General features: G+C 46.4%; 1 protein-coding gene across 2 annotated transcripts in view; it reads right to left on the bottom strand.

The window, feature by feature from the left end:
* Positions 1-6,185: 6,185 nt before the first annotated feature.
* The window catches only part of LOC144808021 (indolethylamine N-methyltransferase-like), a 44,787-nt gene continuing 24,077 nt past the window's right edge, over positions 6,186-26,895 (bottom strand). The window contains exon 3 of one of the 2 annotated variants that reach the window (XM_078673583.1): positions 6,186-6,931. In XM_078673583.1, the coding sequence (XP_078529709.1) occupies positions 6,673-6,931 (259 nt within the window). In that variant the 3' untranslated portion in view covers positions 6,186-6,672. Of the gene's footprint in view, positions 6,932-9,772; positions 9,984-26,895 lie in introns of those variants that run through there. The other variant, XM_078673584.1, reaches the window with a different exon arrangement.

A 26,895-nucleotide genomic window follows, 5' to 3' on the forward strand; every position in this document is an offset into this window, starting at 1 on the left:
AAAGGAGAACGGGACTGCGAGGTCCGGCAGGCTGTGCGTGACCCAGCGAGCACACCTGCCGCCTCTTCCCGTGTCTCCGCCCCCCTTTTCATAGAAAGTTTAAGACTTGGTGCACCCACGCGTTAGCGGGACGTGTGTGCGGAACATATCCCGGGACAAAGCCCGGACTAAGGGCGGACCCTCCGAGAACCATCGAGACCGGACTGGACATTACTCCCTGGTATTTACTTTTGGGCTCTTTGCTATCATATCCTTGTGTTTTTGTGCTTTTAGAACCCATTGTTTGTGGATGGTTACATTTTTCCATTTCTTATCATGGCAGAGAAACAGGGAGCGTCGCTAAATAAAACTCTTGATGATTATTTTACTAAAGCTTCCCCAGACATTCCATTGGAAATTGTCCTGGCAGAGCGTCGTGCGGATCGCCGCCGCTCTGTGGAAAGCCTGAAAAAACGGCGCATGTCCCCACTATCCTTACCTTCCCTGATTGTTAGTGTAAGTTCCCAGTTAACTGATGCTATACTCCACGCAACTGATAGCCAATCTGTGGAACCAGTTGCTATTACTCCTTGTATAACCAACTCTTTCCAACTGGACACGATTGGTTCTGATGTTAGTACACACACGAGTACTTCTATTGTTCCAAAATCTCCCACTCCCATACCATCAAAAACAGTGTGCAGTAAAGCAAAGAAACCTATGTTAGCTCCAAAGGTACATGGACCACCCCCATGTAAAAGAAGGCGAAAAGGGGGGGTCCCATTACAACCAAAAATAAGTCATACAGATTTTGGGAAAAAGAAGAAGACCCTTGTAGCTAGTACTGAAACTATCCCATCTGCTATTGAAGGGCCTATTACTATTGTATCCCCGCCATCGCCTGCTATGCTTATAGATATGGAGGATATTGCTGAAGTCCCTGTGATGTCTATAGTGCCCCCTATAGTTAGAGGTTCTGCTACTTTAGACTCCATAGAAGGCCTAATTAATACCTATTCTGCATCAATTTTGGAGAGGTTGATTGAAGTAGAATTAAGACTAAGCTCACTTGAGCGTGCTCTGGGAAATAAGGGCGAGGCGAACCAAAAAATATTAAATTCAGAAACGCATAAACCATCTAGCGTGATTAAGCCCAGCCCAGCTGCTCCAGCTTCTCCAGCTCCACCAGCCAAATCTACTCTGTTGACGAATTCTTCTACTTTGGTGCCCAATGGGAATACTATAACTATTGTCCAACCAACCCCGGCCCCAAAAAACTTAGAAAATAAAACGGCTTCTATACCACTTACTGCTGTAAATAAACCATCAAATAATACAGTTACTATGCCAAATGAAACCCAATCGGCGGAGGTGGGGGGACCAAAGCCAAGATGGGGAAGGCCCAAACCAGTACCAAATCCAGAACTACCACCAGAGGCAGTGCCCTTTGTGGTAGTCTTAACAGGGGTCCCGGTGTTACAAACTGGAAAGAGGGAGGATTTTGTACAGTTAAAAAACAAGATAACGCATTGGCTACGTTTATACAGGCCAATAGCACCCCATATAAATGGCGAAATAATCCATGTACGACGCCTTCAATGGTTGGGAAGTAGACCAAAAAATATCGAGGGCGACGTGGTGGTTGTAAACTTTAGGGATCCTAATGCAGTACAATATGTATTAAATTGGCCTATGGGTATTACAAGTAGCTGCATAATACCCAGACCGTTGACATATTTTTACCCTAGGTCTGTGGTTTTTCCCTTCCAGCATCAACCAGCCTCGCACACAACATCTCAAACCATACCTTGTGTTTATCAATCAGCTATGCAGAGGGCTGGTAATTCATATCAAACGATGCAACCACTTACTAGACCCAATTCTGTGGAGACCTTTTATCCCTCAAACCCTGTACCAGCGCCTGATGTTTTTGGTTGGAATCATGTCCCCCATAGGCAAACCAACTCCAACAATGGAAGAATGGATCATCTAATGCCCTTTACTCCCTTGGAAACTTATAATAGATTTGACATTTTTAGCGGTTTGGACGACTGCGACTGATGCCAAATGTCCAAGGGGTATGATGGAAATGAGTTGGAGAATGGTAGACTGTCGGGGGGGGGGTGAAGTAGGATGTGAATCTTGTCTACACAGAGTTGGTGTTAACATTAGTGAAATCAAACCTTTGGGGAATGTAAGTTTGTTGCCTGTGCCAGTACCAATAACTGAGGATATCCTGTTATTGAAGGAAAATGCTGCATTTCAAAATGACTTGATGCCTATAGAATCTGATACAACTAGTCCAGAACACTCTATTATAGTACTTGGGGAGGTGGGAAATGTATTGATGGAAAAAACTTTGGAAACATGCCAGCCCATAAAATTGGTTTCCTGGAATATAGCTGGGGTATCAAAAAATCTAAGGGACCCTGAATGGGCAAGTTTCATTGATTCCTTTGACTTTTGCATGTTACAAGAGACCTGGTCAGTTGAAACTATACATAGGCTAGGATACAAATCTTATGGTGTTAGTGCAATGCCGTCTAGGAGTGGAAGACCCTCGGGAGGGTTGTTGATCTGGGTAAAAGTCAACTTAAGAGTGGACATAGAAGTAATGGACACCAATTCCCCTGACATATTGATTCTGAAAATCAATGCTTGTAAAGGGAAAAAACTATATTTGGTGAATGTCTACAACAGACCAACACCCATCTCAAGAGAATCTCCTCTACTGATCCATCTAGATTTCCTATTGGGTAATTTGGACACTAGAGAGAATTATGTTATCATGGGAGGTGATTTCAATTGCAACTTCGAGCCCATTGTGGGGTTTAGTGATATCTTCTCAGAAGAAGACGAGGCAAATGGGATCCCTGCTCTAGATAACCCCAAACCAGTCAAATGTTCGCCTATGGCCCTCCAAATGACGAGATTATGTGCAGAACATTGCACTAGGGCATGCAATGGACGGCTACCGTCAGATATTTTGAAGAAGCATACCTTCTACAGAGGGAGATATACAAGCAATATTGATTTTATCATTGCCTCGGTGTCATCATGGGAATTTCTTCTTGACATGGAGGTAACGGTAAGGTTAGAAAGTGATAATTTCCCCCTAGTCCTCCAGATTGAGGACTCCATATTTGGAGGTATATTTTCTGCTCCGATTGGAGCAGGAATCAATGGTGACCAAAATGAGATCCACATTAGCAACAATAGACGTTCTCTTAAATGGCCACTAATACTGGACAATGGCGAAATTATATCAGAAATTTACAAACTCTTTGCTAGCATTTTTGGGGCATATCTAAATGACCTGCCAAAGGAGGAGAATGATAGTCATTTTACGAAGTTACACCAAATTTTTTTTGATGTTCTAAAGCCTTTAGTTACTAAAATGCCGAGGAAAGGGCAGCAGAAGACACATAATTTGCCACACAGTAAGCCTTGGTATACTAAGGACTGCAGGGAGTCCAAGAGGGCACTTTTAATTGCGATCAAATCAAATATACAACCAGACATTATGGCAGCAAGAAATAACTATAGACTGATCCAAAAAACAAGTAAAATGGCATGGGAGGAGGCAAAATGGGCAGATCTGCTGTCTGCAGTTAAAAAACGTGATAACACAGCCTTTTGGAGGCTGATAGCGAATGGGAACCACCAAGGTAGAGTGGTCAAGGACGTCTATTTAGACGAACATACCTGGATAACTCATTTTTCTAACCTCTATAAGAAATACGAGGAACCCATTACAGACAGAACCTTAAGCGATGCCATCCCGAGGGATACCTTGGATTTTACTCTAGGAGAAACAGAATTGGCAATAACCCAGATTAAGCCTGGCAAAGCCCCTGGGTTAGACAAAATTCCGGGAGACTTGTATAAACATGATCTAAAAATATGGGCTCCCTATATCAACTATCTGTGTAACGTGTTATCCCGTAATCTAGACTTCCCAGAAAGTTGGAAGGGGGCTGAAATTGTTTTAATCTATAAGAAGGGCGATAGGATGGATCCGTCAAACTATCGTCCAATAAGCCTAATGGATATACTACAAAAAATCTATACTAAACATATCCTATTTCGTGTTAATGATTGGTTGGAGGAAAAAGCAATCTTGTCAAGATACCAAGCGGGATTTAGACCCAAAGTTAGTACAATTGATCAAATTTTCCGCTTTTGTTGTCTCTATTGGAAATACATCAAGATCAAAAAGGGCCAACTATATGTCGCGTTTGTCGACTTAAGGGCGGCATTCGATTTAGTACCACGTAATTTACTGTGGGAAACATTGAACTTAGTAGGGATGCCACCCACCCTGATAGCGCAAATACAAGAGCTCCATAGAGACAACTTTGCGAGAGTACGTTGGGGCCCAAAAGGGGAACTAACACCCAAAATTCCTATCGAGCGTGGTGTGCGCCAGGGGTGCGTACTGGCCCCCACATTGTTTTCGCTATTTGTGAATGACATTCCCCTGCATTTGGAGGGATGTAAGAACGACTCTCCAAAGTTGAATGGCGAAAAAGTTACTTCCCTATTGTTTGCGGACGATACCATATTGATTTCGCAGACAAAAAAAGGTCTCCAAGCTCTCCTAAATTCTTTTAACGATTATTGCAATAAGAAAGGATTGGAGATAAATGGTAAAAAGACAAAGTGTATGGTTCTAAATCCAACCAAAATTGACAAAGGCTGTTTAATGTTAAATGGATTGAGACTGGAATCAGTCCCGCATTTTGGTTATTTGGGGGTAACATTGGATTCCAATTTCACATGGAAAGCCCAAATGGAAAAATGTAAGATGATCTTTAGTCAGAACACTAAACCTATTCTTAGAGAGCAAGGCCAAAGTACCAGTAAGGCCGTGTCCCCTGCGGTTGAACTTTTTAAATTTAAGGTTCAACCTGCAGTGTTATACGGTTCTGAAATCTGGGCCCCAGGGTCTAAAGATACCTTTAGGGTCTTGGATAATAACTTTTTGAGAAGTTTGGTCAGAGTCCCTAGAAGTACTCCTCTGGTTCCGCTCCAGCTTGATTTAAACTTTCGTAGAACGGACCATCATATTATTCTACGTCCCTTACTGCTATGGATCAGGCTGTGGCGTGTACCCGAGTTGCAAGTATATAGAGCAGGGCTCATAGAAATCATGGAGCTTGATAGCTTCAAGGTGATATCCTGGACCAAACATGTTAAATTTTGGCTTACCCTACTAGGTCTAACGCATTACTGGGAACATCCAGATTTACTTCCACCTCATTCAAAAACTATGGTAAAAAAGTGCTTTTGGACGTACATTACGGACATGACCAAAAACGCTTTATCTAGTGGGTCACTTGTAACAAGGTTTCTTACCTTTAAAAATGATCCATTCTTCGAGACCTTTTTGGATGAAATAGAACCACCTCTAGCAAAGACCTTATTTCTGAAACTCAGATATGGCAATCTCCAAATCGGTTCAACATTGGCACGTTGGTCTGGCGGTGCAAACTCGGCAAACCACGCAGAAGATGAATTATGTACCATGTGTAGATGTAATCAAATAGAAAATGAGCTACATATCCTCTTCTTCTGCCCAGCATATGCAAAGGCTAGAAGGAGATGGATCAAACCAATATGCTTAACATTAGGATTAAGATCATGTTCCCAGGCTCTAAGGATTCTTTTGACTAACACTAGTCAACCTATTGTATTTAGTGTTAGCAGATTCTTGCATAGCATTTTTTTCCAACGAAGAAGATTGGGCTACAAATTGTAAAAAGCAGTTAAGTTGAAATCATTGCCTATTAATAACAGAGGGATAATTGATGAAATATTATTTTTGTTGTCCCAGACTGTTTCTACTAGATTGAATAGTTTTTATGATGTGTTAAACTTTTAGCCTTTATCTAAAATTGATATGAAAACTGAATGAATTTATACGGCAAGTTGTGTATTTTAAAAGTAATGTTTTAGTGTATTTATGTATTGTGCTTTTATGGTATTCATGCCGAAATAAAGATTTTCAGATTCAGATTCAGAATTAAAAAAAACATATTTCACCACAGGATGTTATTAGAATTAATTTGTTTTCCTACTTCGCTAAATTGACATCATTTTTGCAAAGTATGAATTTATATTCAGAGCAAGCCTATCCCTGCACATATTTTCTTGCCCCAGCATCATAATACGTTTAGATACTGCAATGACGACAGTAGACTGTGAAGCGTCACGACTGCTGTTTGTTTTATTAGCATGAAAGGCAATTACACCTTAGAGATCCAAGTATTGGTAAGATATGATTGGAATGTCCAGATGCCTTATCTAGAAGATGTGGAAGACAAATACTACAATCATTTCATGATTGATTTTCAATGATTATCATGGAAGCAGGTATTTAAGGTAAGTGACAGTCGAAGAGAGAGAGGAAGAACAACCCAGGAATACGGTGGCAATGGCACTCTAATGATTCGGCTGCATTTTTGACTAGACAACATTTGTAAGTGAAAGCAGTAAAAACGAAAATAAGACAATCATCAGAAAATTGGAAAGATCATAAAGACCGGAGGCTCGATTATGAGTCTTCTCGTGGACTCTGCCCTCTGCCCTTAACTTTGGAGTTTATTCAATGGTGACTATACAACCTCTCTTTCTTTAAATGCAATAAGAAAAAATGTTGCTGTGATATCTAATACAGAGTACAGTGAGTCCTCAACACGAGGTGTAATCTCTAGCAATCACTCCAGTCATCAAAAGGTGGCCTCCTACTCGCAAAAGGGATGACATATTCTTCAGACCGGTGCAGTAGGCGTCCTTGTTAAAAAAAATCGTTTCCAAACAGTATTCCGTGATCAGACAATCGGCTTGAGGAAAGACGTGTGGGGCTAGAGGGTCACTTTTACAGACATCGTGTTCTGCAGTATGTTTGATTTTTCTTCTCAACCTGTCTTGAATTTCCATCCAATTGTCACTAAAAATAAATATATATACAGGAAACAATAAATGTATAGCCCATATTACATTCATAACGACTGATAATTTCACAAACGTTGACACAGAAATCGAAAATGCATGAGAAATAAACTAAGTGAGAGTACTATATTATGTAAGAAAGTCTGCAAAGGATTGGGCCAAGCATGACTTGCTGCTCTTTTTTTCTCTGGAGCACAAACATACAGAGCTGTTGAGCTCCACTATAGATAGCTGATCAGACCCTCAAAGCCCATATCCGCATTTGTAGGAGACACAGTGCTACAAATGACATCTACCATTAGAATGTTTTTTGAAGACTTCATACGGAAAATAAAAAAGCAGGAATGAAAGTGTACGGCATTTAGGACATTTCACCCTGGTGCATAAATATCCTAAAACATCTTGTACTCTGACCTCTGAAAATGTTTGAAAATCTTTTTATTGCGACCTACAGGATGATATAAGGCTCTCACATGCGAACAAACAAAGTTTATTGACGTAAAAACATGTTACAGCTGTATGTTTCGTGAGAAATTTTCACCAGGCTCTGGAGCATATAATTTTAGGGTCATATTTATCAATCTTTTGAACACAGAATTGCTAATGTTTCTTCACTCTCAATATCCCAGAAAATTAAATCTGATCTACTGTGGCTACCTTTCACTTTATATCTCTCTGTGAATACTATTATATCTTAGTTACTACATTATATATATATATATATATATATATATATATATATATATATATATATATATATATATATATATATATATATATATATATATATATATATATATATATATATATATATGTTCACTGAAAAAACCATAGGTTATAGACCATATATAGTTAGGAATTAGCATTTACAAAACCTTGAAAATTCACTGAAAAAACCATAGGTTATAGACTATATATAGTTAGGAATTAGCATTTACAAAACCTTGAAAATTCACTGAAAAAACCATAGGTTATAGACCATATATAGTTCGGAATTAACATTTAAAAAACCTTATTTTACTCACACAAATCCATTGAAATTCCATATATAGTTAGTTGCACTAACTATATATCGCGCACCCGCAATCCACTGCTGATGATGTCACATATTACATCATTCATGACATGGTCAGTGACATCACTGATGACATCACTGATGACATCTCAAATGACATCACTGATGACATCACTGATGACAACATCCAGTGACTGTGTGTTTCTGTAAAGTTTAAATATGTTTTACATATTGAAGAATGAGTAGATGTATAAGTGTCTGGACGAAGGATTTAGTAGGTGCATGACTGAATGTATGAGTGAGTGATTAAATGTGTCTCACTGAGTGCATGGGTTAGTGACTAAACTGTCTTAATTTGTGCATCATTATGTCTGTTGTTCTGTAAACTGCTGCATGTGTTGATCAGTAGCTATATGAGTAACTATATGGGTTATTGATTGATTGCCCAAGTATTTGCATGGGAGACTGAGTGTGTGTGTGGCTGGCTGGGAGGTGTGTGACTCTGTGCAGATCAATGTGTACTTGTATCAATGATTGTATAAGAGAGTAAGTATGTGTTAGTATATGGTTGAAAACGTAAGGTGCTCTATGTTTAACTGTATAGATTAGAAAATGGAAGTGTGATTGATTCTTTACAGGACTGACTAGGTGTGTGAGTAACTCCATGGATGAGTGGCAGAGTGTGAGTGTCTGTATAGGTGTATGAGTGCATATGATAGTGTTGTAAAGATGAGTGATTGTATGTATGAATGATTGTATGGGTGAATGAGTGAATGTGTGTGTAGACGTAGGAATCAGTGAGTGCGTATGTAGAAACTAGTATTGGTGTGTCAATGGTTTCAAAAATTATACTCTATATTTAACACTGGGTGTAACAGAGGTTATATTAAAATGTGAGGAGATGAATTGTATTGTCACATGAATGATATCATCAGTGATGTGGTCATTGATGTCAAATGAGATGTCATCAGTGATGTCATCAGTGATGTCATTTGAGATGTCATCAGTGATGTCATCAGTAATGTCACTGACCATGTCATGAATGATGTAATATGTGACATCATCAGCAGTGGATTGCGGGTGCGCGATATATAGTTAGTGCAACTAACTTGTAGCAGCGGAGCTAGGAATAGGCAGGAGTCGTGTTTTTGTGGGTTTTGAATTTATTCGTTCTAACAAAGAATCAGTACAGGTCTTGCGCACTTGCACTTTGCGAGGGGACCGGCTTCTCTCTCCTCGGGTCTTGCGGACAATACCCTCCTCTTTCCTCCGGACGGGGCTCCTCCTTCTCCTGGCTCCCGGAGGCTCCGTGCTGTCCGCCCTCGCCGACACCACCAGGTGGGGGGAAAACAGAAGAGAGGCGGGTATCAATTATAGAAGAACTTGTTGTCACGGACTCAAAGGGAAGGGTACGTGAGGGAATCACCCAGTGCTACCACACACCCCCCCTCTTTCCCTCCCTCTTATCCCAAACTGTGCGGTGAAGTGAAAGTGAGTTGATCTCTGGGTTGTGTCTATGTACACTGCCCCACTACGTGATGCGATTCGCTCTACGCCTGCACCACCCCAGGAAGCGGTCACGCACCTCTGTGAGCCGTACCCCTCCTGGCGTACGGCTGGGCGGATCGTGGTGTTGGCCTCCGGGCGTGTCCTCCCGCGCCGTACCTCTCCTGTCGGCTCCTCTCGTCTCAAGGTCGTCAGCTGCAGTCCCGGTAATCCGCTCCCTTCTCTGTTCTTGGGATGGCGCTGCCTCCTCCTCCTGTAGGCTCAGCTCGCTGATCCAGCGTCCGCTGTCGATCCACGTCTGCTCCTCGTCTCCTCTTCTTCCGCTCCTCTGCTCGTCCTCGCTGCTTCCCGCCACTCCGCTCTCCTTCACACTGACCACTCCTCCGGTGAAAAAACACACCTGGGTCTGCTCAGGGACGTCTTTTATCGGTGGGGCCGGCTCCTCCTCCAGCACACCTTCGGTCCAGTTAAAGGGCCAGTCTTCCTCGTCGTCGCAACTATATCTCTCTGGGCCAGACCAGGTTGCAGGCTGTGGAAAGAGAAGGGGGGGGACACATGAGGTTAGTTCGCGCCCTAGAGCGGGGCGCGCATGGGGGGCCCGGCTACACTATATATGGAATTTCAATGGTTTTGTGTGAGTAAAATAAGGTTTTTTAAATGCTAATTCCGAACTATATATGGTCTATAACCTATGGTTTTTTCAGTGAATTTTCAAGGTTTTGTAAATGCTAATTCCTAACTATATATAGTCTATAACTTATGGTTTTTTCAGTGAATTTTCAAGGTTTTGTAAATGCTAATTCCTAACTATATATGGTCTATAACCTATGGTTTTTTCTGTGAATTTCAATGGTTTTTTAATAGCAAATATCATAAGCTGTCGAATGTCAAGTACGTGGTAAGAAAAAACATTTTCGTGTTTATGCACACTGATCTGCTTTGAATGCTGCCCCCCCTCATTTCTATTAGGAGTACTCTCTCTTTGCAGATAGTGAAGGGTAGTTAACGCAGGCCTTTGCCCCCGTTGTAATCCGTCGTGCCTGCTTCTCTCTCCATTTGATCGATTGTTATCCAAGCATTTACTGTTTTAGAATTGGTTCTCTTTGGTTCATTCTCTATTTACAAACAAGCACAGAGTCGCAATACTCTGTTTAGTCTTTGCAGATAGCAAAAAATCGTGTTAAAAAACAAAAGGAATCGAGCAAAATCAGTAGGCCACTAATGGGATCTCTTTTTGACCTCGCTAAAATAGAAACATTAGGAACAACCCCTCATGACAAATACGAAACTAGTGAGATGAACTGAGCTCCACACCATGATGGCTGCAAGACAGCTCGGCTCCGCCACCCACCCGCTCAAAATAACGATAAACTCTATGCAAATATTACAAATATATGCAACACACCAGCAAAGTAACAGGGTAAAACATTTTATTAAGTAACTAATTACATACCTATTTTATACTTTTTGTTGCCCGATCCGGCTAGCTCAATCGATCGAGCATGAAACTCATGCACTCTGATGGTTCAAAGTTTTGAGGAGTGCTTGTAACACTGTCTGAAGCCTATTTGCACTTGCTTCATCTTCACTATTCTTAATGTAAGTGGGGGCTGTTTGAGGACGTGACTGCATTTGAAAACAATGTGATGCGGTGCCACCCTGAACCGCTTGACGGAGGCCCCCGAGGGACGGTGTGATGGCGCGGACTCGGAGGGGGCGCTTGGCTCCGGCCCCCTCCCCAAGTCGTGTTCTCCTGGTGTGGCCTGAGATCGCCCCCGACATAAGTGGCCGGCTCCCGGGATCAAGCGGAACTTTTTGCCTTTCGGTAACTCTTCCATTCTTGACCTTGTCCCACAATCCCTTACACCTAAAGACACGCTGTAGTGGGGCGCCCCTTTACCGTTTCAGTTGCCATTCCGCCCGCTTTTGCTACACTGTGCCTCTTCCGCTATTCAGCTGTTTACCGCCCGCTCTTTCGACTACAGTGTCTCGCTCACCATGTAGTTGAGTTACTCCCGCTCTTGCGGTGCAGCGATAGGCGGCTGCCACAGGACTCTCAAAATGGCGGCTGGCTCTTCAGATTTGGGCGTGGTCCACTAAAATTGCCCTGCGACACCTTGGAACTCGGACGCTTGTCTGCTAGAGATTGGGCTCCATTCTCGAAAGCGTCCCCTCAGCCTTGAAGATTCTACAACACTCTTGGGGGCCCCCGACTCCCGCAGGCTTCTGGTGGGGAGCGGCTAGCATTATTGCTCGTGGAATGGCCACGACGGAGCTACGAAATGGTGGTGCTCTCATGCTAACGCCAGCTTCAGTCTGAAACATCCAGAAACACTGTAGACTACCAATTCGATCAGTTCCGGTAGCGCCCCAACGTGACCCGGTAGAGAAGAACTAGCCCTCCCCTCTTTGACTGATGGTTCTTGTTGCCTGTCCCTTCTGTTGTCATTTAACAGAACTATTTAGCCTGCTGAAAGGGGTTGTGTTCCGACCGCTGGTTGGTGGAGACATTTTGACTATATTCTGGACCTGCGTTGTCGCGTAATGCGTCATATGACGCGCCGCGTTAGCGCATCCGGAAGTGATCCGGGGCGCGACGCGCAGCGCGTAACGTAAGCATAACAGGTCATGTGACTTGTTAATAAAACTTTTCATTGGTTCATTTTACTTTTCTTATTCTAATGATGAAAGGCTTGGTCATATGACCTAAAAAGTACGCTTTTTATTACTTCCGAACATTATTTTTTCTTAAATATATGTTATAATGTTCCAGGCTAATGTACTTTCCCGGAAAATTTACAACTGTCCTGCAAGTAAAATATATTCTTTTTTCGAGAAAAAGGGCGTTTCTTCGTCCCATGATGGAGCCGTTGAGCAAAAGAGGGTCGACCTGCTGTCTTAGTCGCCGATACGCCTGAATATGAGATTCTTATCGATCACTTTATGTTGCAGGAGTAGAAAACACAACAGCCCTTGACCATTTATCTTTACTGCGTTCCTGCGTATTATACCTTTTACCCTTCATGTAATTGGTCTGCTTTATTTCACTTGCCTTTTACTGATTCTAAAACAGTGACTATTATTAAAAACTTTACCAATGTATATACTACTACCATGTTTTCTTTTAAAAACCTTTATTGTGAAAATGTCATTATACAAATACGAGCCTATAACCACGTGGGCCGGCCACGGAGCAAACTGTAATCGTATATGATGAGTAGACATTTACACTGTAGAGGAACGTAACGGGCGGGCCATTAGGTTGCAAGAACTAAGGTGTCTAACAGTTGCGGAATCGGTGGACGTACATTTTATAATTAAAATACGACAGAGCCAGTTACAATAAAATTATCTAGATATACATTTGCGGGCAAGTACCATGGGTGACGTTAATTCGAACTTTCAATAGTAAAGTAATCAATAACACATCAGAACTTAATATCAATAGGGATGTCGAAATATTCAATCAATTCTCGTCCCCGCCCGCCATGTGCTTCAAAACTGCATACGTATCTCGTGATATCAAGGTTCTGCAACCAGTACACAACAAGGAGTTACGAGTCCCATTTATTCCGGCGCCATTTTGGGCGAGGACGGGCAGGTCAAGGATATAGTCAAAATGTCTCCACCAACCATCGACTATGATGATGTTCATATGCTGTATTTATTAGAGTAACACTCATCTGTCCACATGAAATTAATTTGCCACAATCTAAACATGTCATTTTAATCTTTCCAAAGTTCTTCTAAATATTTGGGACCGTTTCCCTTGCCTCTGATGCTGTCAGTGCCACTTCTTTGATGAATGTACTGGCAGGTCGGGGGTTCTCCTCCAAATCTCTCTTTTATGCAGCACTATAATTAATCGGTGCCACCTCTCCATATGACGATGCATGGTATAGTTACCATAACTATGTTTTTTTTCGGTTCCTCTGGAGAGTACATCGTGGCAGATGAAGCGTGTAACGTACCGGGCATTTACCTTTTTTTGCGTGTAGAGGAAAGGAAAAAAATTTCGAGCGTCCGAGTTCTAAGGTGTCCCAGGGCCATTTTAGTGGACCAGGCCCAAATCCAAAGAACGGGCCGCCATTTTGAGAGTCCTGTTGCAGCCGCCTGTCGCTGTAGCATCAAGAGCGGCCGAAACTCAGCTAAATGGCAACTGAAACGGTAAAGGGGCGCCCCACTACAGCAGACGAGCCTCCACCTAGGAAGGCCCCCCCCCCCTTCGGGCACCCCACGCCGTTATTCGGAGCAGTATTGTAGGATGGCCAAACCAGTGCGGCAACTTGCTAGACACCACCTCGGTGGTAACCGAATCTCAGCGCCTTTGGCCCCATTCGCACATCGGTCCGCTACTGACGCCATCTCACAGGCCAACGGGGCGCCCCATGCCGACTTTCAGCATTGTAGGATGGCCACACCAGTGCGGAAACTTGCTAGACACCACCTCGGTGCCATCCGGATCTTGGCATCTCAGCGCCTTGTGGTGTCTTCTATTCAGAAAATATTATTGCGCTGCCTTTGGCCCCATTCGCACATCGGTCCGCTACTGACGCCATCTCACAGGCCAACGGGGCGCCCCACGCCGACTTTCAGCATTGTAGGATGGCCACACCAGTGCGGCAACTTGCTAGACACCACCTCGGTGCCATCCGGATCTTGGCATCTCAGCGCCTTGTGGTGTCTTCTATTCAGAAAATATTGTTGCGCTGCCTTTGGCCCCATTCGCACATCGGTCCGCTACTGACGCCGTCTCACAGGCCAACGGGGCGCCCCACGCCGACTTTCAGCATTGTAGGATGGCCACACGAGTGCGGCAACTTGCTAGACACCACCTCGGTGCCATCCGGATCTTGGCATCTCAGCGCCTTGTGGTGTCTTCTATTCAGAAAATATTGTTGCGCTGCCTTTGGCCCCATTCGCACATCGGTCCGCTACTGACGCCATCTCACAGGCCAACGGGGCGCCCCACGCCGACTTTTACCATTGTAGGATGGCCACACCAGTGCGGCAACTTGCTAGACACCACCTCCTTGCCATCCGGATCTTGGCGCGTTGTGCTGCCTTCGGCCTATTCGCACATCGGTCCGCTACTGCCGCCATCTCACAGGCCAACAGGGCGCCCCACGCCGACTTTTACCATTGTAGGATGGCCACACCAGTGCGGCAACTTGCTGGACACCACCTCCTTGCCATCCGGATCTTGGCGCGTTGTGCTGCCTTCGGCCTATTCGCACATCGGTCCGCTACTGACGCCGCCTCACGTGCCAACGTATTTTCTCCGCATTTTATACCCTATGCCGCATAACAGGTCATGTGACTTGTTTATAAAACTTTTCATTGGTTCATTTTACTTTTGGTTTCCTAATGATGGAAGGCTTGATCATATGACCTAAAAATAACACTTTTCATTGGATGAAAACTTTTTTTTTTCCCAAAACGATGAAAGCCCCACCCTGTTTCTGGATGTTTCAGACTGAACTGGCGTCAGCATGAAAGCACCACCATCTCGTGGCTCCGTCGTGGTCATTCCGCGAGCAATCATGGCAGCCGCTCCCCACCAGAAGCCTGCAGGAGTCATGAGTCGGGGGCCCCCAAAACTTTTGTAGAATCCTCAAGGCGGAGGGGATGCTTTCGAGAATGGGGTCCAAGAACTAGCAGACAAGCGTCCGATTTCCAAGGTGTCCCAGGGCCATTTCAGTGGACCAGGCCCAAAAAGGAAAGAGCCTGCCGCCATTTTGAGAGTCCTGTGACAGCCGCCTATCGCTGCACCGCAAGAGTGGGCGCAACTCATCTGAATTGCGGATTTTGACACAGTGGACCAAAAGCGGACGGAATGGCAACTGAAACGGTAAAGGGGCGCCCCACTACAGCAGACGAGACTCCACCTGGAGAAGCCCGTTCACGCCCCCCCCCCCCGGGGCGCCCCACGCCGTTATTCGGAGGGCGGCAAATTACTGGACATCACCTTGGTGCCATCGTTCTGCTGCCTTGGAACTATTCGCACAACAGACCGCTACTGATGACTCACCCCCCGCGACGCCTCACGCCGGATACCGAAATCAGTGCGGCACCCAGGCAGCATCACCTGGGTGCCGTCCAGAAATCTGGACGTTGTGCTGCGTTGGGTCTATTCGCACAACCGACCGCTACTTCCTTCTTTTTCCCTAAAAATGTTTAAATGTTTTTACTGTTTTTGTTTTGTTGTATATATTTATAAGTTATTAAAGTTTTATAATCCTACTACTTTGTTGGAGTGCTATATATTTTTAATGTGACACATAATTGTAAAAACTTTGTTGTACAAAGAGTCATCCCTGGAATCTTCCGCTTCAGGCTCGGTCCCCTCCCCAATCACAATACAGGATGTTTTTCAGATAGTAGGAACGCGTGTGGTGTGACGGATCTCATCGGGTGTGGGCCTTGATCTACTATAACTCCTTTGAAGAGGGGTGATTCTTTACAGCTGGGGCCATAAACTACATCTGCAGGGCTAGCTGATAGCCTAGGACCGGCCTGGACAATCGGACACAGAGGAAAAGGAGTGTCAGAGGGTGCGGTAGTGAATAGGGCGAAAGGGAGGTGTCGGGCGGGCACAGGGTGTGATTCTCAGGGAAGAGCAGCGCTGATGGGGGGAGGTTTATTGCCCATGCATAAGACAGAGAGCGGGGGTGACCAGTGCCTGGGGGAGATGCTTGCGAGGGTGGGGAGCCATGCTAAGGATCGACAGCGTGCAGAGAGTGGGTCTGGTCAAGGCATCTAAAATGGCTGCCGTGCACGACAAAAGTGTGGCATTTGAAAAAAGGCAAGATGGCGCAGACAATGTTTTTCAACACTTCCTGATTTCCTTCGAATCGAACGTTAACAGACGTTGGGGCATATTACCAAAGTTAAGCGATATTTATCCCTAACGATGCTTAGCAACGAATTTTTTACCGCTAAGCATCGTCAGAAATTATCGCAGATAAACCTTGCTATTATCAAGGTTTATCGCAAATGCGATAAAAAACGGCCGCAATGCATTAATATCGCTGAAAAGTCAGCGATATTCATGCATTACCGAGCTAATGCTCTTAGCCATGTTATCCACCTCCCATTGGATAACATGGCTAAGAACTGCTCAGGGCAGGTGTTACTTTTTGGATATATTCGCGCTTAGCGCGAATATCTCCAAAAGTTGGTAATAGGAGATAGCGATGTTAGCGACTGTTTCCAGTATGCTAACATCTTGGCATGCCCACTTTGCATGTCATTAGTGATAAATATCACTGACATGCAAAGTGGAGCCCAAGATGGTCGCTATCTCCTACTAGCGGTCGCTAACTGGTGTTAGCAACAGCTAGGTAATACAGAGATAATTTTATCTCCGCTTTCTTGGCTTTTAAAGCCAAAAAAGCGGAGATAAACCCCCTTGATAATATGCCCCGTTATCTCTCCCACACTACCGGTCCCCCTGGGCTTAAACGCCGAGATGGTAGGGACTGCATCCCGTGGAGATAGGCCGAGACGTCACTCAGCAGAAAAACAAGTCTATAAACATACAATAAGTTAAAAGTCAATCATTCTTCTTTCCTTGTAGTACGCTCCCCAGTCCGCTTCCTGTTACGCTAACCGGGCGCACCCCACCAAAAAAACGTTTTTTTGGGGTTTTTTTTGCCCCTCCAAAAAGAACCGATTTTTGCACTCTATACTATAACTCTTTTTTTATACTACAATCACTTCGCTACAACCTCATAAATTAAAAATAAAAATGAATAATGTCTCAAAGAGGTCAGGGAGGATCTACTATGCCCCCTTATGGTCATTTGCCCCTTCGCTTTGGCCTCCTCTTGTCTCTCGATCCTACCGAGAGACAAGATGGCAGCCGCTACGGACTGTTTGGAATGTTTACAGACGCCGGAGAACCAATCAGCTTCGCAAAGCTCCGTAACGCGAAAAGTACGCGAAGCGGAGCGCTGTTACAGATATATATCTTTTTATGAACGCTAATTTCTCAAAATCCACTGGAGCACATATATTGAGACCTAGCAAAGGCACATCGGGCTACCAGTCCCTACAATTTTGCCAAGTTTCGTGCAAATCCATTCAGCCGTTCGATTATTATTATTTTTATTTTTTATGCCCCGCGGGGCCCCTTTAAAACCTCCACATCAAACCTAGGGGGTCAGGGAGGATCTACTATGCCCCCTTATGGTCATTTGCCCCTTCGCTTTGGCCTCCTCTTGTCTCTCGATCCTACCGAGAGACAAGATGGCGGCCGCTACGGACTGTTTGGAATGTTTACAGACGCCGGAGAACCAATCAGCTTCGCTTCACAAAGCTCCGTAACGCGAAAAGTACGCGAACTGGAGCGCTGCCTGGTCCGCTGTTACAGATATATATCTTTTTTTGAACGTTAATTTCTCAAAATCCACTGGAGCACATATATTGAGACCTAGCAAAGGCACATCGGGCTACCAGTCCCTACAATTTTGCCAAGTTTCGTGCAAATCCATTCAGCCGTTCGGGCTAAAAGTGAGGCCAACCGCCCTATGGAAAACTCAATGTTAAAAACACGTTTTGGGACCCCTTTTTTCTCGGCCCCCCCTTGACGAAACCCCCCCAAATTTTCAGGGGCTGCTCAGAAACAAAATGTTCAATTTTCCTGAAAATTTCAGCCAATTCCGTCCACAAACGCCAAAGTTATTAGACATAGAATTTTCAAAAATCCCATAGAGAAAAAATCCTAACTATATATACCTACTGGCGACCGCCAGTAGGTAATATATATATATATATATATATATATATATATGTATATATATATATATATATATATATATATATATTATGTTATTTACCTACTGGTGGTCGCCAGAAGGTAGTTATAGTTAAAACCTAGTTTCCATAGGAAATCCGCAACATTCTATTTGGAATAACTTTGGCACCGGTGGACGAGTCTTCACAAACTTCTCCAAGAAAATGGCCTCCTCCGCTCCGCTCCTTTACAGAAAGCTTGGGGGTGATTCATGAAGCGGGGGCCGAGAAAAAAGGGGGGTCCCAAAACGTGTTTTCCCCATGCAATTTTCTATATGACCTTTAGCCAGATTTACAACCCGAACGGCTTCACGGAATTACACCAAATTTGGCAGAGAGATATATATTGGAGGTGTTATGGTAAGCTTACTGTAAGCTTACTGTAGTCTGTACCTTCCCGAGCACGAGCTGAATGTTAATTGGCTGTCAACTGTCTGTCAACACTCCAAACCAGAAAGTGTTGGCAGCCATCTTGTGCCTCGGTAGACTGAGGCACAGGAAAGCAGGGAAACAAAGGTGGAAAACACGCAAAGGTTGCAGGGTAGAAACACCCTGACCCCCTAGGCCTGCTCAGGGGTCCCACAAGGACCCCAAGGCCCCCCCCAAAAATTCTTGGGGCAAAAATCCCGGGGTACGAGTACTGTACAAGTACGGTAAGCTTACTGTAAGCTTACTCTACTCTGTACCTTCCCGAGCTGAATGCTAATTGGCTGTCAACGGTCTATCAACATTCCAAACCAGAAAGTGTTGGCAGCCATCTTGTGCCTCGGTAGACTGAGGCACAAGAAAGCAGGGAAACAAAGGTGGAAAACACGTAAAGGGGGCAGGGTAGAAACACCCTGACCCCCTAGGCCTGCTCAGGGGGTCCCACAAGGACCACCAAGGCACCCCCCAATTTCTTTTGGGACAGAAAACGCTGGGTGCGAGTACCATACGAGTACTGTACGAGTACGGTAAGCTTACTGTAAGCTTACTGTACTCTGTACCTTCCCGAGCATGAGCTGAATGCTAATTGGCTGTTAACTGTCTGTCAACACTCCAAACCAGAAAGTGTTGGCAGCCATCTTGTGCCTCGGTAGACTGAGGCACAAGAAAGCAGAAAAACAAACGTGTAGAACTCAAAAAGGGGGCAGGGTAGAGACACCCTGAGCCCCTAGGTTTGCTCAGGGGGTCCCACAAGGACCCCCAAGGCACCCCCAATTTTTTTTTAACAAAAATCGCGGGGTACAAGTACCGTATGAGTACCGTACGCGTACCTTTCCGAGTACGAGATGCATGCTCATTGGCTGTGAACACTCCAAACCAGGAAGTGTTTGTAGGAGGGTAGGGTCTGCTATCCTGTGGTCACCCCATTTTTTTGCTTTTGCTTCACTGGTTTTCGACTTAATGTGGCTGTGGGCCTGCTAATCAGACCCACAGCCCTGCTGTTCTCTCTCTTCATTCACAACCATGTACCTTAGGTACATTACCAATTGGGATTGGGTCACCTTATGAGCCCCTGTACAGTGTACTATAGGTACCCAGGGCATAGGTGCATCCAAGGCGTACCAGGGGCTGCAGCATATCTTTTGCCACCCGTGGCTGGCCATCCAAACTGACACAACTGGCTGATCACTCAGCTGGGGCAAGGTCGTGTACTCACCCCTTGCTTAGATATAGTATACCTATGTCTAACATTATATCTGGACACATATACACCTATAAGTCACTCCTATGGCCGGCCTTAACAGTCCTGGACACCCACATGGTGGCCGGACGAACTAGGCACTGCTCCCACCCCTAAAGAAGCGGTCAAAAACCTTGGTGTCAGAATCGACTGCAAATTGACTCTTGAGACGCATGCTAACACCACGGCGGGAACTTGCTTTTACATACTTGGCCTTCTGCGCAGGATTTTCCCCCTACTTCCCATCTCCACCAAGAAAACGCTTATGCAGGCCTTAGTTCTCAGTAGACTAGACTACTGTAATGCCCTCATGTTTTCAGCCAACAGTGTTGCCATAAAGAGACTACAGGTAGTCCAGAACACTGCCGCCCGCCTCACTGTTGACGCCCCTGCCAGAACACCCTCAGAGCCTCTCCTGAATCAACTCCACTGGCTCCCCATATTAAAAAGAATAAAATTCAAAATAGGCTGTATGATTCACAAAGCTCTCAGAGGGCAAGGGCAAGGTATCTGACTTGTAAAATGACCCCTTACTCCCCCACGCGATCATTCAGATCCAGTTCGAAGCTTCTGATCACCATCCTTAGGATAAAAAAGTTGCGCAGTGGTGGCAAAGCATTCTTCTACTTGGCTCCGGTGTTTTGGAATCACCTGCCATTACATTTACGGGCTTGTTCCAGTTTGACCCATTTCAGAAAGATGCTAAAAACCTATCTCTTCTAACTCATGGGCCTGTTATGCTGTCAAAGTTCCAAGCGTCGAGATACCCTCATGGGTGATTCAGCGCTATACAAACCAATAAACATAAACATAAACATAACATAAACAGAGTGCTTGGTTTTATGTGAGATGGTGCTCTAGCATGAGCTGAGCCTGTCTGCAGGTTGCGGAACCATGTCCTTATAGCTGTTCTAGGATATTGCCATACCCTTAAGTGCATTATGAACCTCGCGGTTAAATGCTATCTTTGGTTTGGCTTTATCAAAACATGTCGTGTAAGGTGTCATACGCTTTGGAATAGTACCCCCTCGCCAATTCTGGTAACGGGGGTAGCATTCCACCCTTCTAGAGGGAGAAGACATGTTACTTTCCTTAAACCCAGTTAAAGTTAACCAGAACCTCAGCATCACAAAATGGACGCTGCTGCCACAGACACAAGTCTGACCTCCTGCTGCTGGGAGCCCTTCCAGCGAGGGAGGCTTGGACAATAGGTTTCCTGTCACAGGGAGGTGCTAGCACCACCCCAGAAGGAGATAGTGGATTGGGGCAGGGAGGGCTGAATGAAACGAGACACTGCCTGGGGCACACAAGGTGTCCCATGCATAGTCCTGTTCAAACCAGCACTCCAGCCCCAGCTCTGGCGCAAAACTGGACAAAGGGAAAGGGGTGTAACCACCCCCTTCCTGGAACCCACCCATAGGAGGGACCTAGCAGGTAATCCAGCCCCTTGATTTGGAATAAAGGTAGGAGCTGTGTCCTTAGACTTTAGATAATCCTGACTGAAACTCTGATACGAAACTCTGGACCCTTCGACATCCTACTCGACGTAGAAGACTGAAGAATCTCCCTTGTGGTGAAGGAGTGACCACCCTGTGCAAGCAGGCACCATCAAGCGCTCAATGGTTTGCTTTGTTGTTGCTCCCGCCGGAGCTCGAACAACAGAGATCGACAAGACCCAGCCTTCCAGACATCCAACAGCCCGATCCACAGCCACAGCAAAGCTGAGACCTGTGGAGAGGACGTGAGACGTGGGACCGGCCATCTTGGAAAGCCAGCAAAGTGCTTTCCGTGCAGCTCCTGAGGCACCCTCGAAGCTGTGCATTGGGGATTGAGACGCCCCAGCCCCGAGCATCAATTGCAGCGAAGATCACCTCTCCACACTCACCGAGTGCTGCGTGGGGCCCTTTTGCATTTTTCCTGCTCAATGCGTTTGTCCAGTCACTTGCCCGTTGGCTAGTGGCCTCTGTGACAACGAACCTTCAAATTTTCAATGCTGGTCTGGTTGCTCCAGACTGGCCCTTGCTCCCCTGATAAGGAGCAGCCCATCAGACCTTGCTGGTCTGATCCAGAAGTCATCTTTGAGTCCTGCGTGGGTTGCATTTGCCAAAGCCTGTTGACTCCGAATCGAGATCCGATACCACCGACAGCGAGAGCCTTTGAGGGACAGTCCGTGCCCAGCGCCTAGTCGTCGTCGACACCTCCTGGTCTACGTGGCAGCAGAGACAAGCTTCACGACATCACCTGATCGCATCCTGACATCGCCGGGTTCCTTCCTGGTTCCTTCCTGGTCACTGGCTAGTGACCCAGACTCTGTCCCCTCTGCTTTCAGGTACTCTACATCTTCAATCCACCCTTGGATCCAACCGGACTCTTCTCTCCTGGCCGCCTGCAGCATCTTTTCTCCAAGGCTCCATAGAATTCCACGACGAAACCCGACACACTTTGACACCTATGCACCCACTTCCTGTGGGTGAGGTAATGCGAGTATTGCGGTGCTCCTGTAGAGATTTACATCCCTAGTGTCCTAGTTTTAAGTGGTTAAGTTCTAGTCCAGTCAGAAGACTTCCAAATCTGCAACTCTCTAACTTTACGCACCCATTGACTTCTATTGGTGCACGCGTGTGCATTTAGACACTGCACCCGCATCCTGTGGGCCGCCGACGTCCTAACTACTGTTAGTCCAGTGTAGCCCCAGTGATTCCCAAGGCCCTAGGCCTTTCCATTGTTCGTGACGTGGTTCATATACCACTATTTTAGTATATGGTTATATGGGCCCCCCGGGCCTATCCATATTTGTGCAACTTTTGTATGCTATATTAAGTTCCTTGTTATACGCTTGTGCTCCTGTGCTCATAAAGAGTTAAGGGGATCTATTTAGAAATAAATACATATTTATTTTGAATATATAACCTGTGTGGTGTCCTTTCAGTTGGTATTAAAAGGTTTGCATATGGTAAAACAGCTGGCTTCACATGCCCTCTTGAGTTTAGCCTAAGACTGTTTTTGTCCATGCTACCACTAGGATATCTGGTCGATAAGGTTGACTCTACAACCATCACCATAAGGGTTGTTTGGACTGGTGCAAGGTGCTCACTAGAATAGTGAACATCATATACCAGGCCAACTTCTCACAGTGTTGGCAGCCATCTTGTGCTCGGTAGACCGAGGCACAAGAAAGCAGAAAAACAAACGTGTATAACGCAAAAAGGGGGCAGGGTAGAAACAGCTTGACCCCCTAGGCCTGCTCAGGTGGTCCCACAAGGACCCCCAAGGCCCCATTTTTTTTTTTTTTAAACTCGGTCTGCTTTTTTTCAAATTACCTCATTACACCTCTCTGCAATGCAGGCCCCTGGCGCATACTGGAGGTTCCCTGTGGGCTACTTGGCCCCCATGGACCCCCAGTATGCAAGGGGAATTAGTTCCCCCTCTGCCAACGCGCCCAGGGGCTGTGTTGCAGAGAGGTGTAAAAAGGGGCGTCGCCTCATTACACGTCTCTGCAACGCAGCCTCCTGACGCATACTGGAGGTTCCCGATGGGCTAATTGGCCCCCAGGGACCCCCAGTATGCAAGGGGAATTAGTTCCCCCTTTGCAAACGCGCCCGGGGGCTGCGTTTGAGAGAGGTGTAAAAAGAGGCGTGGCCTCATTACACGTCTCTGCATCGCAGCCTCCTGACGCATACTGGAGGTTCCCGGTGGGCTAGTTGGCCCCCAGGGACCCCCAGTATGCAAGGGGACTTAATGTAGATTTTGGAATTACTGAATAGGTTGTTCTAACTGGTATTGGTATCTCCATTTTTTTGAAAATTTTAGTTTCTATTTTTTAATGTGTGTATCAAGGGTTATATTACGCTGAGAGGAGGTCTGCCACTCTTTCACAAGGATGATGTCATCAGTGATGTCATTTGAGATGTCAACAGTGGGTGGATGTTCCAACCCATCTAGGAGGACATATCTTGGATCTGGTATGCTCAAATTTCAACCTGAGCCAGTAATCTGGTCTGACCATAAGCTTGTCAGATTTTCCTGGCCTCTTTTGACTTCTGTTGCGGCTCAACCCCAAACTGCCCACACACAGAAGATTAACGTGAATACCCTCTCTGAGGGACTTGAGGCGTCTCGTCCTCTGCTTCCTCCTGATATTGAGGCTGCTGCCAGCACATTTAATTCATGGATGGAATGCGCGACTGCTACATCAACTAATAGCAGCCGGGTTTGCAGGCTCCGCTCTACCCCCTCCAAACCTTGGTTTTCCCATGCCCTCCGCGACCTCAAATCAGGCTGCAAAAAACTTGAGAGGGCGTGGAGACAAGCTTATCTCCCCGAGGCGAAAAAAGATCTGCGGGCTGCACAAAAAAAGTATTATGCAGCCATTAGATCGGCCAAGCGTAGCTATTTTACAGGACGTATTAACAAAGCGAACAACAACAGTAAGGAAATCTTTACTATTGTAAAAAGCTTTACATCTCCCTGTGCTTCTCAACCTATGTTACCTGCATCAAAGGAATGGTGTGAAGAACTATCTGAGTTCTTCATTGAAAAAATTGTTAAAATCCAGGAGGACCTGCAAAAGGTTTGTAATGGCTCTCCATTACCTTTAACCACTCTGCTTCCCTCAATGCCCCCACGCACTGAGCAGTTGGCTGAATTCACCCTCCAATTAAATTCTGATATCAGCTCTACTATTGCTGCCTTAAAATCAGGATCTCCTTCTGACCCTTGCCCGGCTAGAGTATTTGCGGGCTTAGCAGAAACAGTGGGAAATGAGTTTACCCAGCTTATTAACCTCTCACTCCATACGGCTACTGTCCCCGCTTGCTGGAAGCAAGCAAAATTGCTCCCATTGCTTAAAAAAAATGGTCTAGACCCGACCACGCCGTCCAATTTTCGGCCTATATCTATGCTCCCGGCTCTTGCAAAAATCTGTGAAAAGACCGTTTTCAAGCAGCTGGATAAATTTGTCGAATCAACAGAGGCTCTACATCCAGCTCAGTCTGGCTTTAGGGCTACTTATAGCACCGAGACGGCCTTAGTTGAAATCTCGGAGGCCATTCGGGAGTGTCTTGACGAGGGTGGCAGAGCGGCTCTGATCTTATTGGACCTCTCTGCTGCCTTCGATACGGTGCCTCACTCCCTCCTACTCGCCAGACTAGCGGATATAGGTGTTACCGGCCCTGCACTTGATTGGCTAACTTCATTCTTAGATAACCGCACACAACAAATTTGGCTGCCTCCTTTTGCCTCCACCCCTAAATTACTTTCTACAGGTGTTCCCCAGGGGTCCATCCTAAGCCCTCTACTTTTTAATGTTTATCTTACCCCTTTGATTTACCTTGCTGAACAGTTGGGTGCAAAAATTATGGCATACGCCGACGACACGCAGCTTTTGTTTACCTGGCCCAGAGGTAATTTAGATACGTCGGTGGCCCAACATTGTTTGTCCTCGGTCTTCCAATGGTTAGCACGTGCCCAGCTGAAATGCAACGAAAGTAAATCTGAGATCTTGGCGGAGCTAGCAGCCGCGGAAAATGGCCGCATAGTCCCGGAGCTCCGTCGGCACCATCTCTCTATCCTTCATTATTCTGCTGCAACCCACGATCTACGACCCCCCCTCCCTCCCTCAGTGTCGCGGAACACCTGGGGGCCTGGCCGCCCGGCTTGCAACGGATCATTTCAGCTCCGGCGGAGCGGGCGGGCTGCTCCCGCTGGAACTCCTGGAGGGCCCGTGATCCGCGGCCTCAAGTTGCAACGTGCCCGCGTTGCGTGCGGTGACGTGCGGCAGTATCTTGGCAGCAACACCGCCAGTAGTCGGGACCCTCCGCAGGACTCGGAGAAGTGTCAGAGGCGTGGCCGCGGGGAGCGCGGCCATCATCACTCACACAGCGGACCCGGCCCTCGCTTTACCCTACGGTGAGGAGTCGGGTGGGGACGGGGCGCAGGTGCGGTCTTCCGCGGCCCGGGGGCGCCAGGGGCACACTCAGCGGTCGTAGCGGACTTTATCAGCGGAGGGGGGAGTGAAGGAACTTGCTGTCTCCCCCCCCCCCCCCTGCCCTCCCGGGGTGCCCTGGACAGTTTGCCCTGCCTGAGATCGGCCCATCTCCTGGGGCCTGCGCACCTCCCCCGCTCTCCTGCTGCTTCTCGCCGCGAGGCCTGGGCCCCACAGATTTGCCGGCGGTGACAGCACTACCTGGTGATTGCGGACCTGCTGCTTCGTCGCACAAGCGATACCAGGCTGGTCTGGGTGCCCATATCCAGCGCCGGTCGCTCTCCTGAACTCACAGTAGAGCTGCTCTTGTGGATTGCAGGCGGCTGACTTTTGCTTGGTGGCCAGCTTCCCCATTGCGCAAAGGCGGGAGCATAACGGGAACAAACGCGACATGGGGAAGGGAGACAGGACCCAGAGCAAACTCCCCTTTTCGCAGCGGAGGGTCCAGGTACTGAGCCCACAGGCGCACCAGGATGAGGTCTTGCCCGCGGGTGATCGCCCAGAGGACAATTCGGAGATAAAATCGATGCTCCGCTCCATGGAATTGAATATTCAAACAAACATCACGGCGCTGGGGACCAAGATGGACGCCATGTCGTATAGGATGGACCGCATGGCGGAGCGTCTCGACAAACACACGGAGAGGCACGACATGGCTGAAAGGCGCATCACGGAGGTGGAGGAGGCCCAGACAGACTTGGATACCGCGAGACGCCGGGCGGAAACGTTAATCAAGACTCTGCAAGACAAGACGGAGGATTTGGAGGCGCGGTCACGTCGATGCAACCTTCGCATCCTTGGCCTGCCGGAGACCACTCAGACCGGGAAAATGGAGCTGTTTGTGGAAACCCTGCTAACCACCCTGCTCGGAGAGGGAGTGTTCTCGTCCATGTTTGTGGTCGAACGCGCTCACCGGTCGCTAGGCCCACGTCCTAACCCGGGTCTCCCTCCGCGGCCAATTATTGCGAAGCTGTTGAATTACAGAGACAGGGACAC

Source organism: Lissotriton helveticus, chromosome 1_2 (genome assembly GCF_964261635.1).
Source record: "Lissotriton helveticus chromosome 1_2, aLisHel1.1, whole genome shotgun sequence".
In the NCBI taxonomy this organism is placed as follows: Eukaryota; Metazoa; Chordata; class Amphibia; order Caudata; family Salamandridae; genus Lissotriton; species Lissotriton helveticus.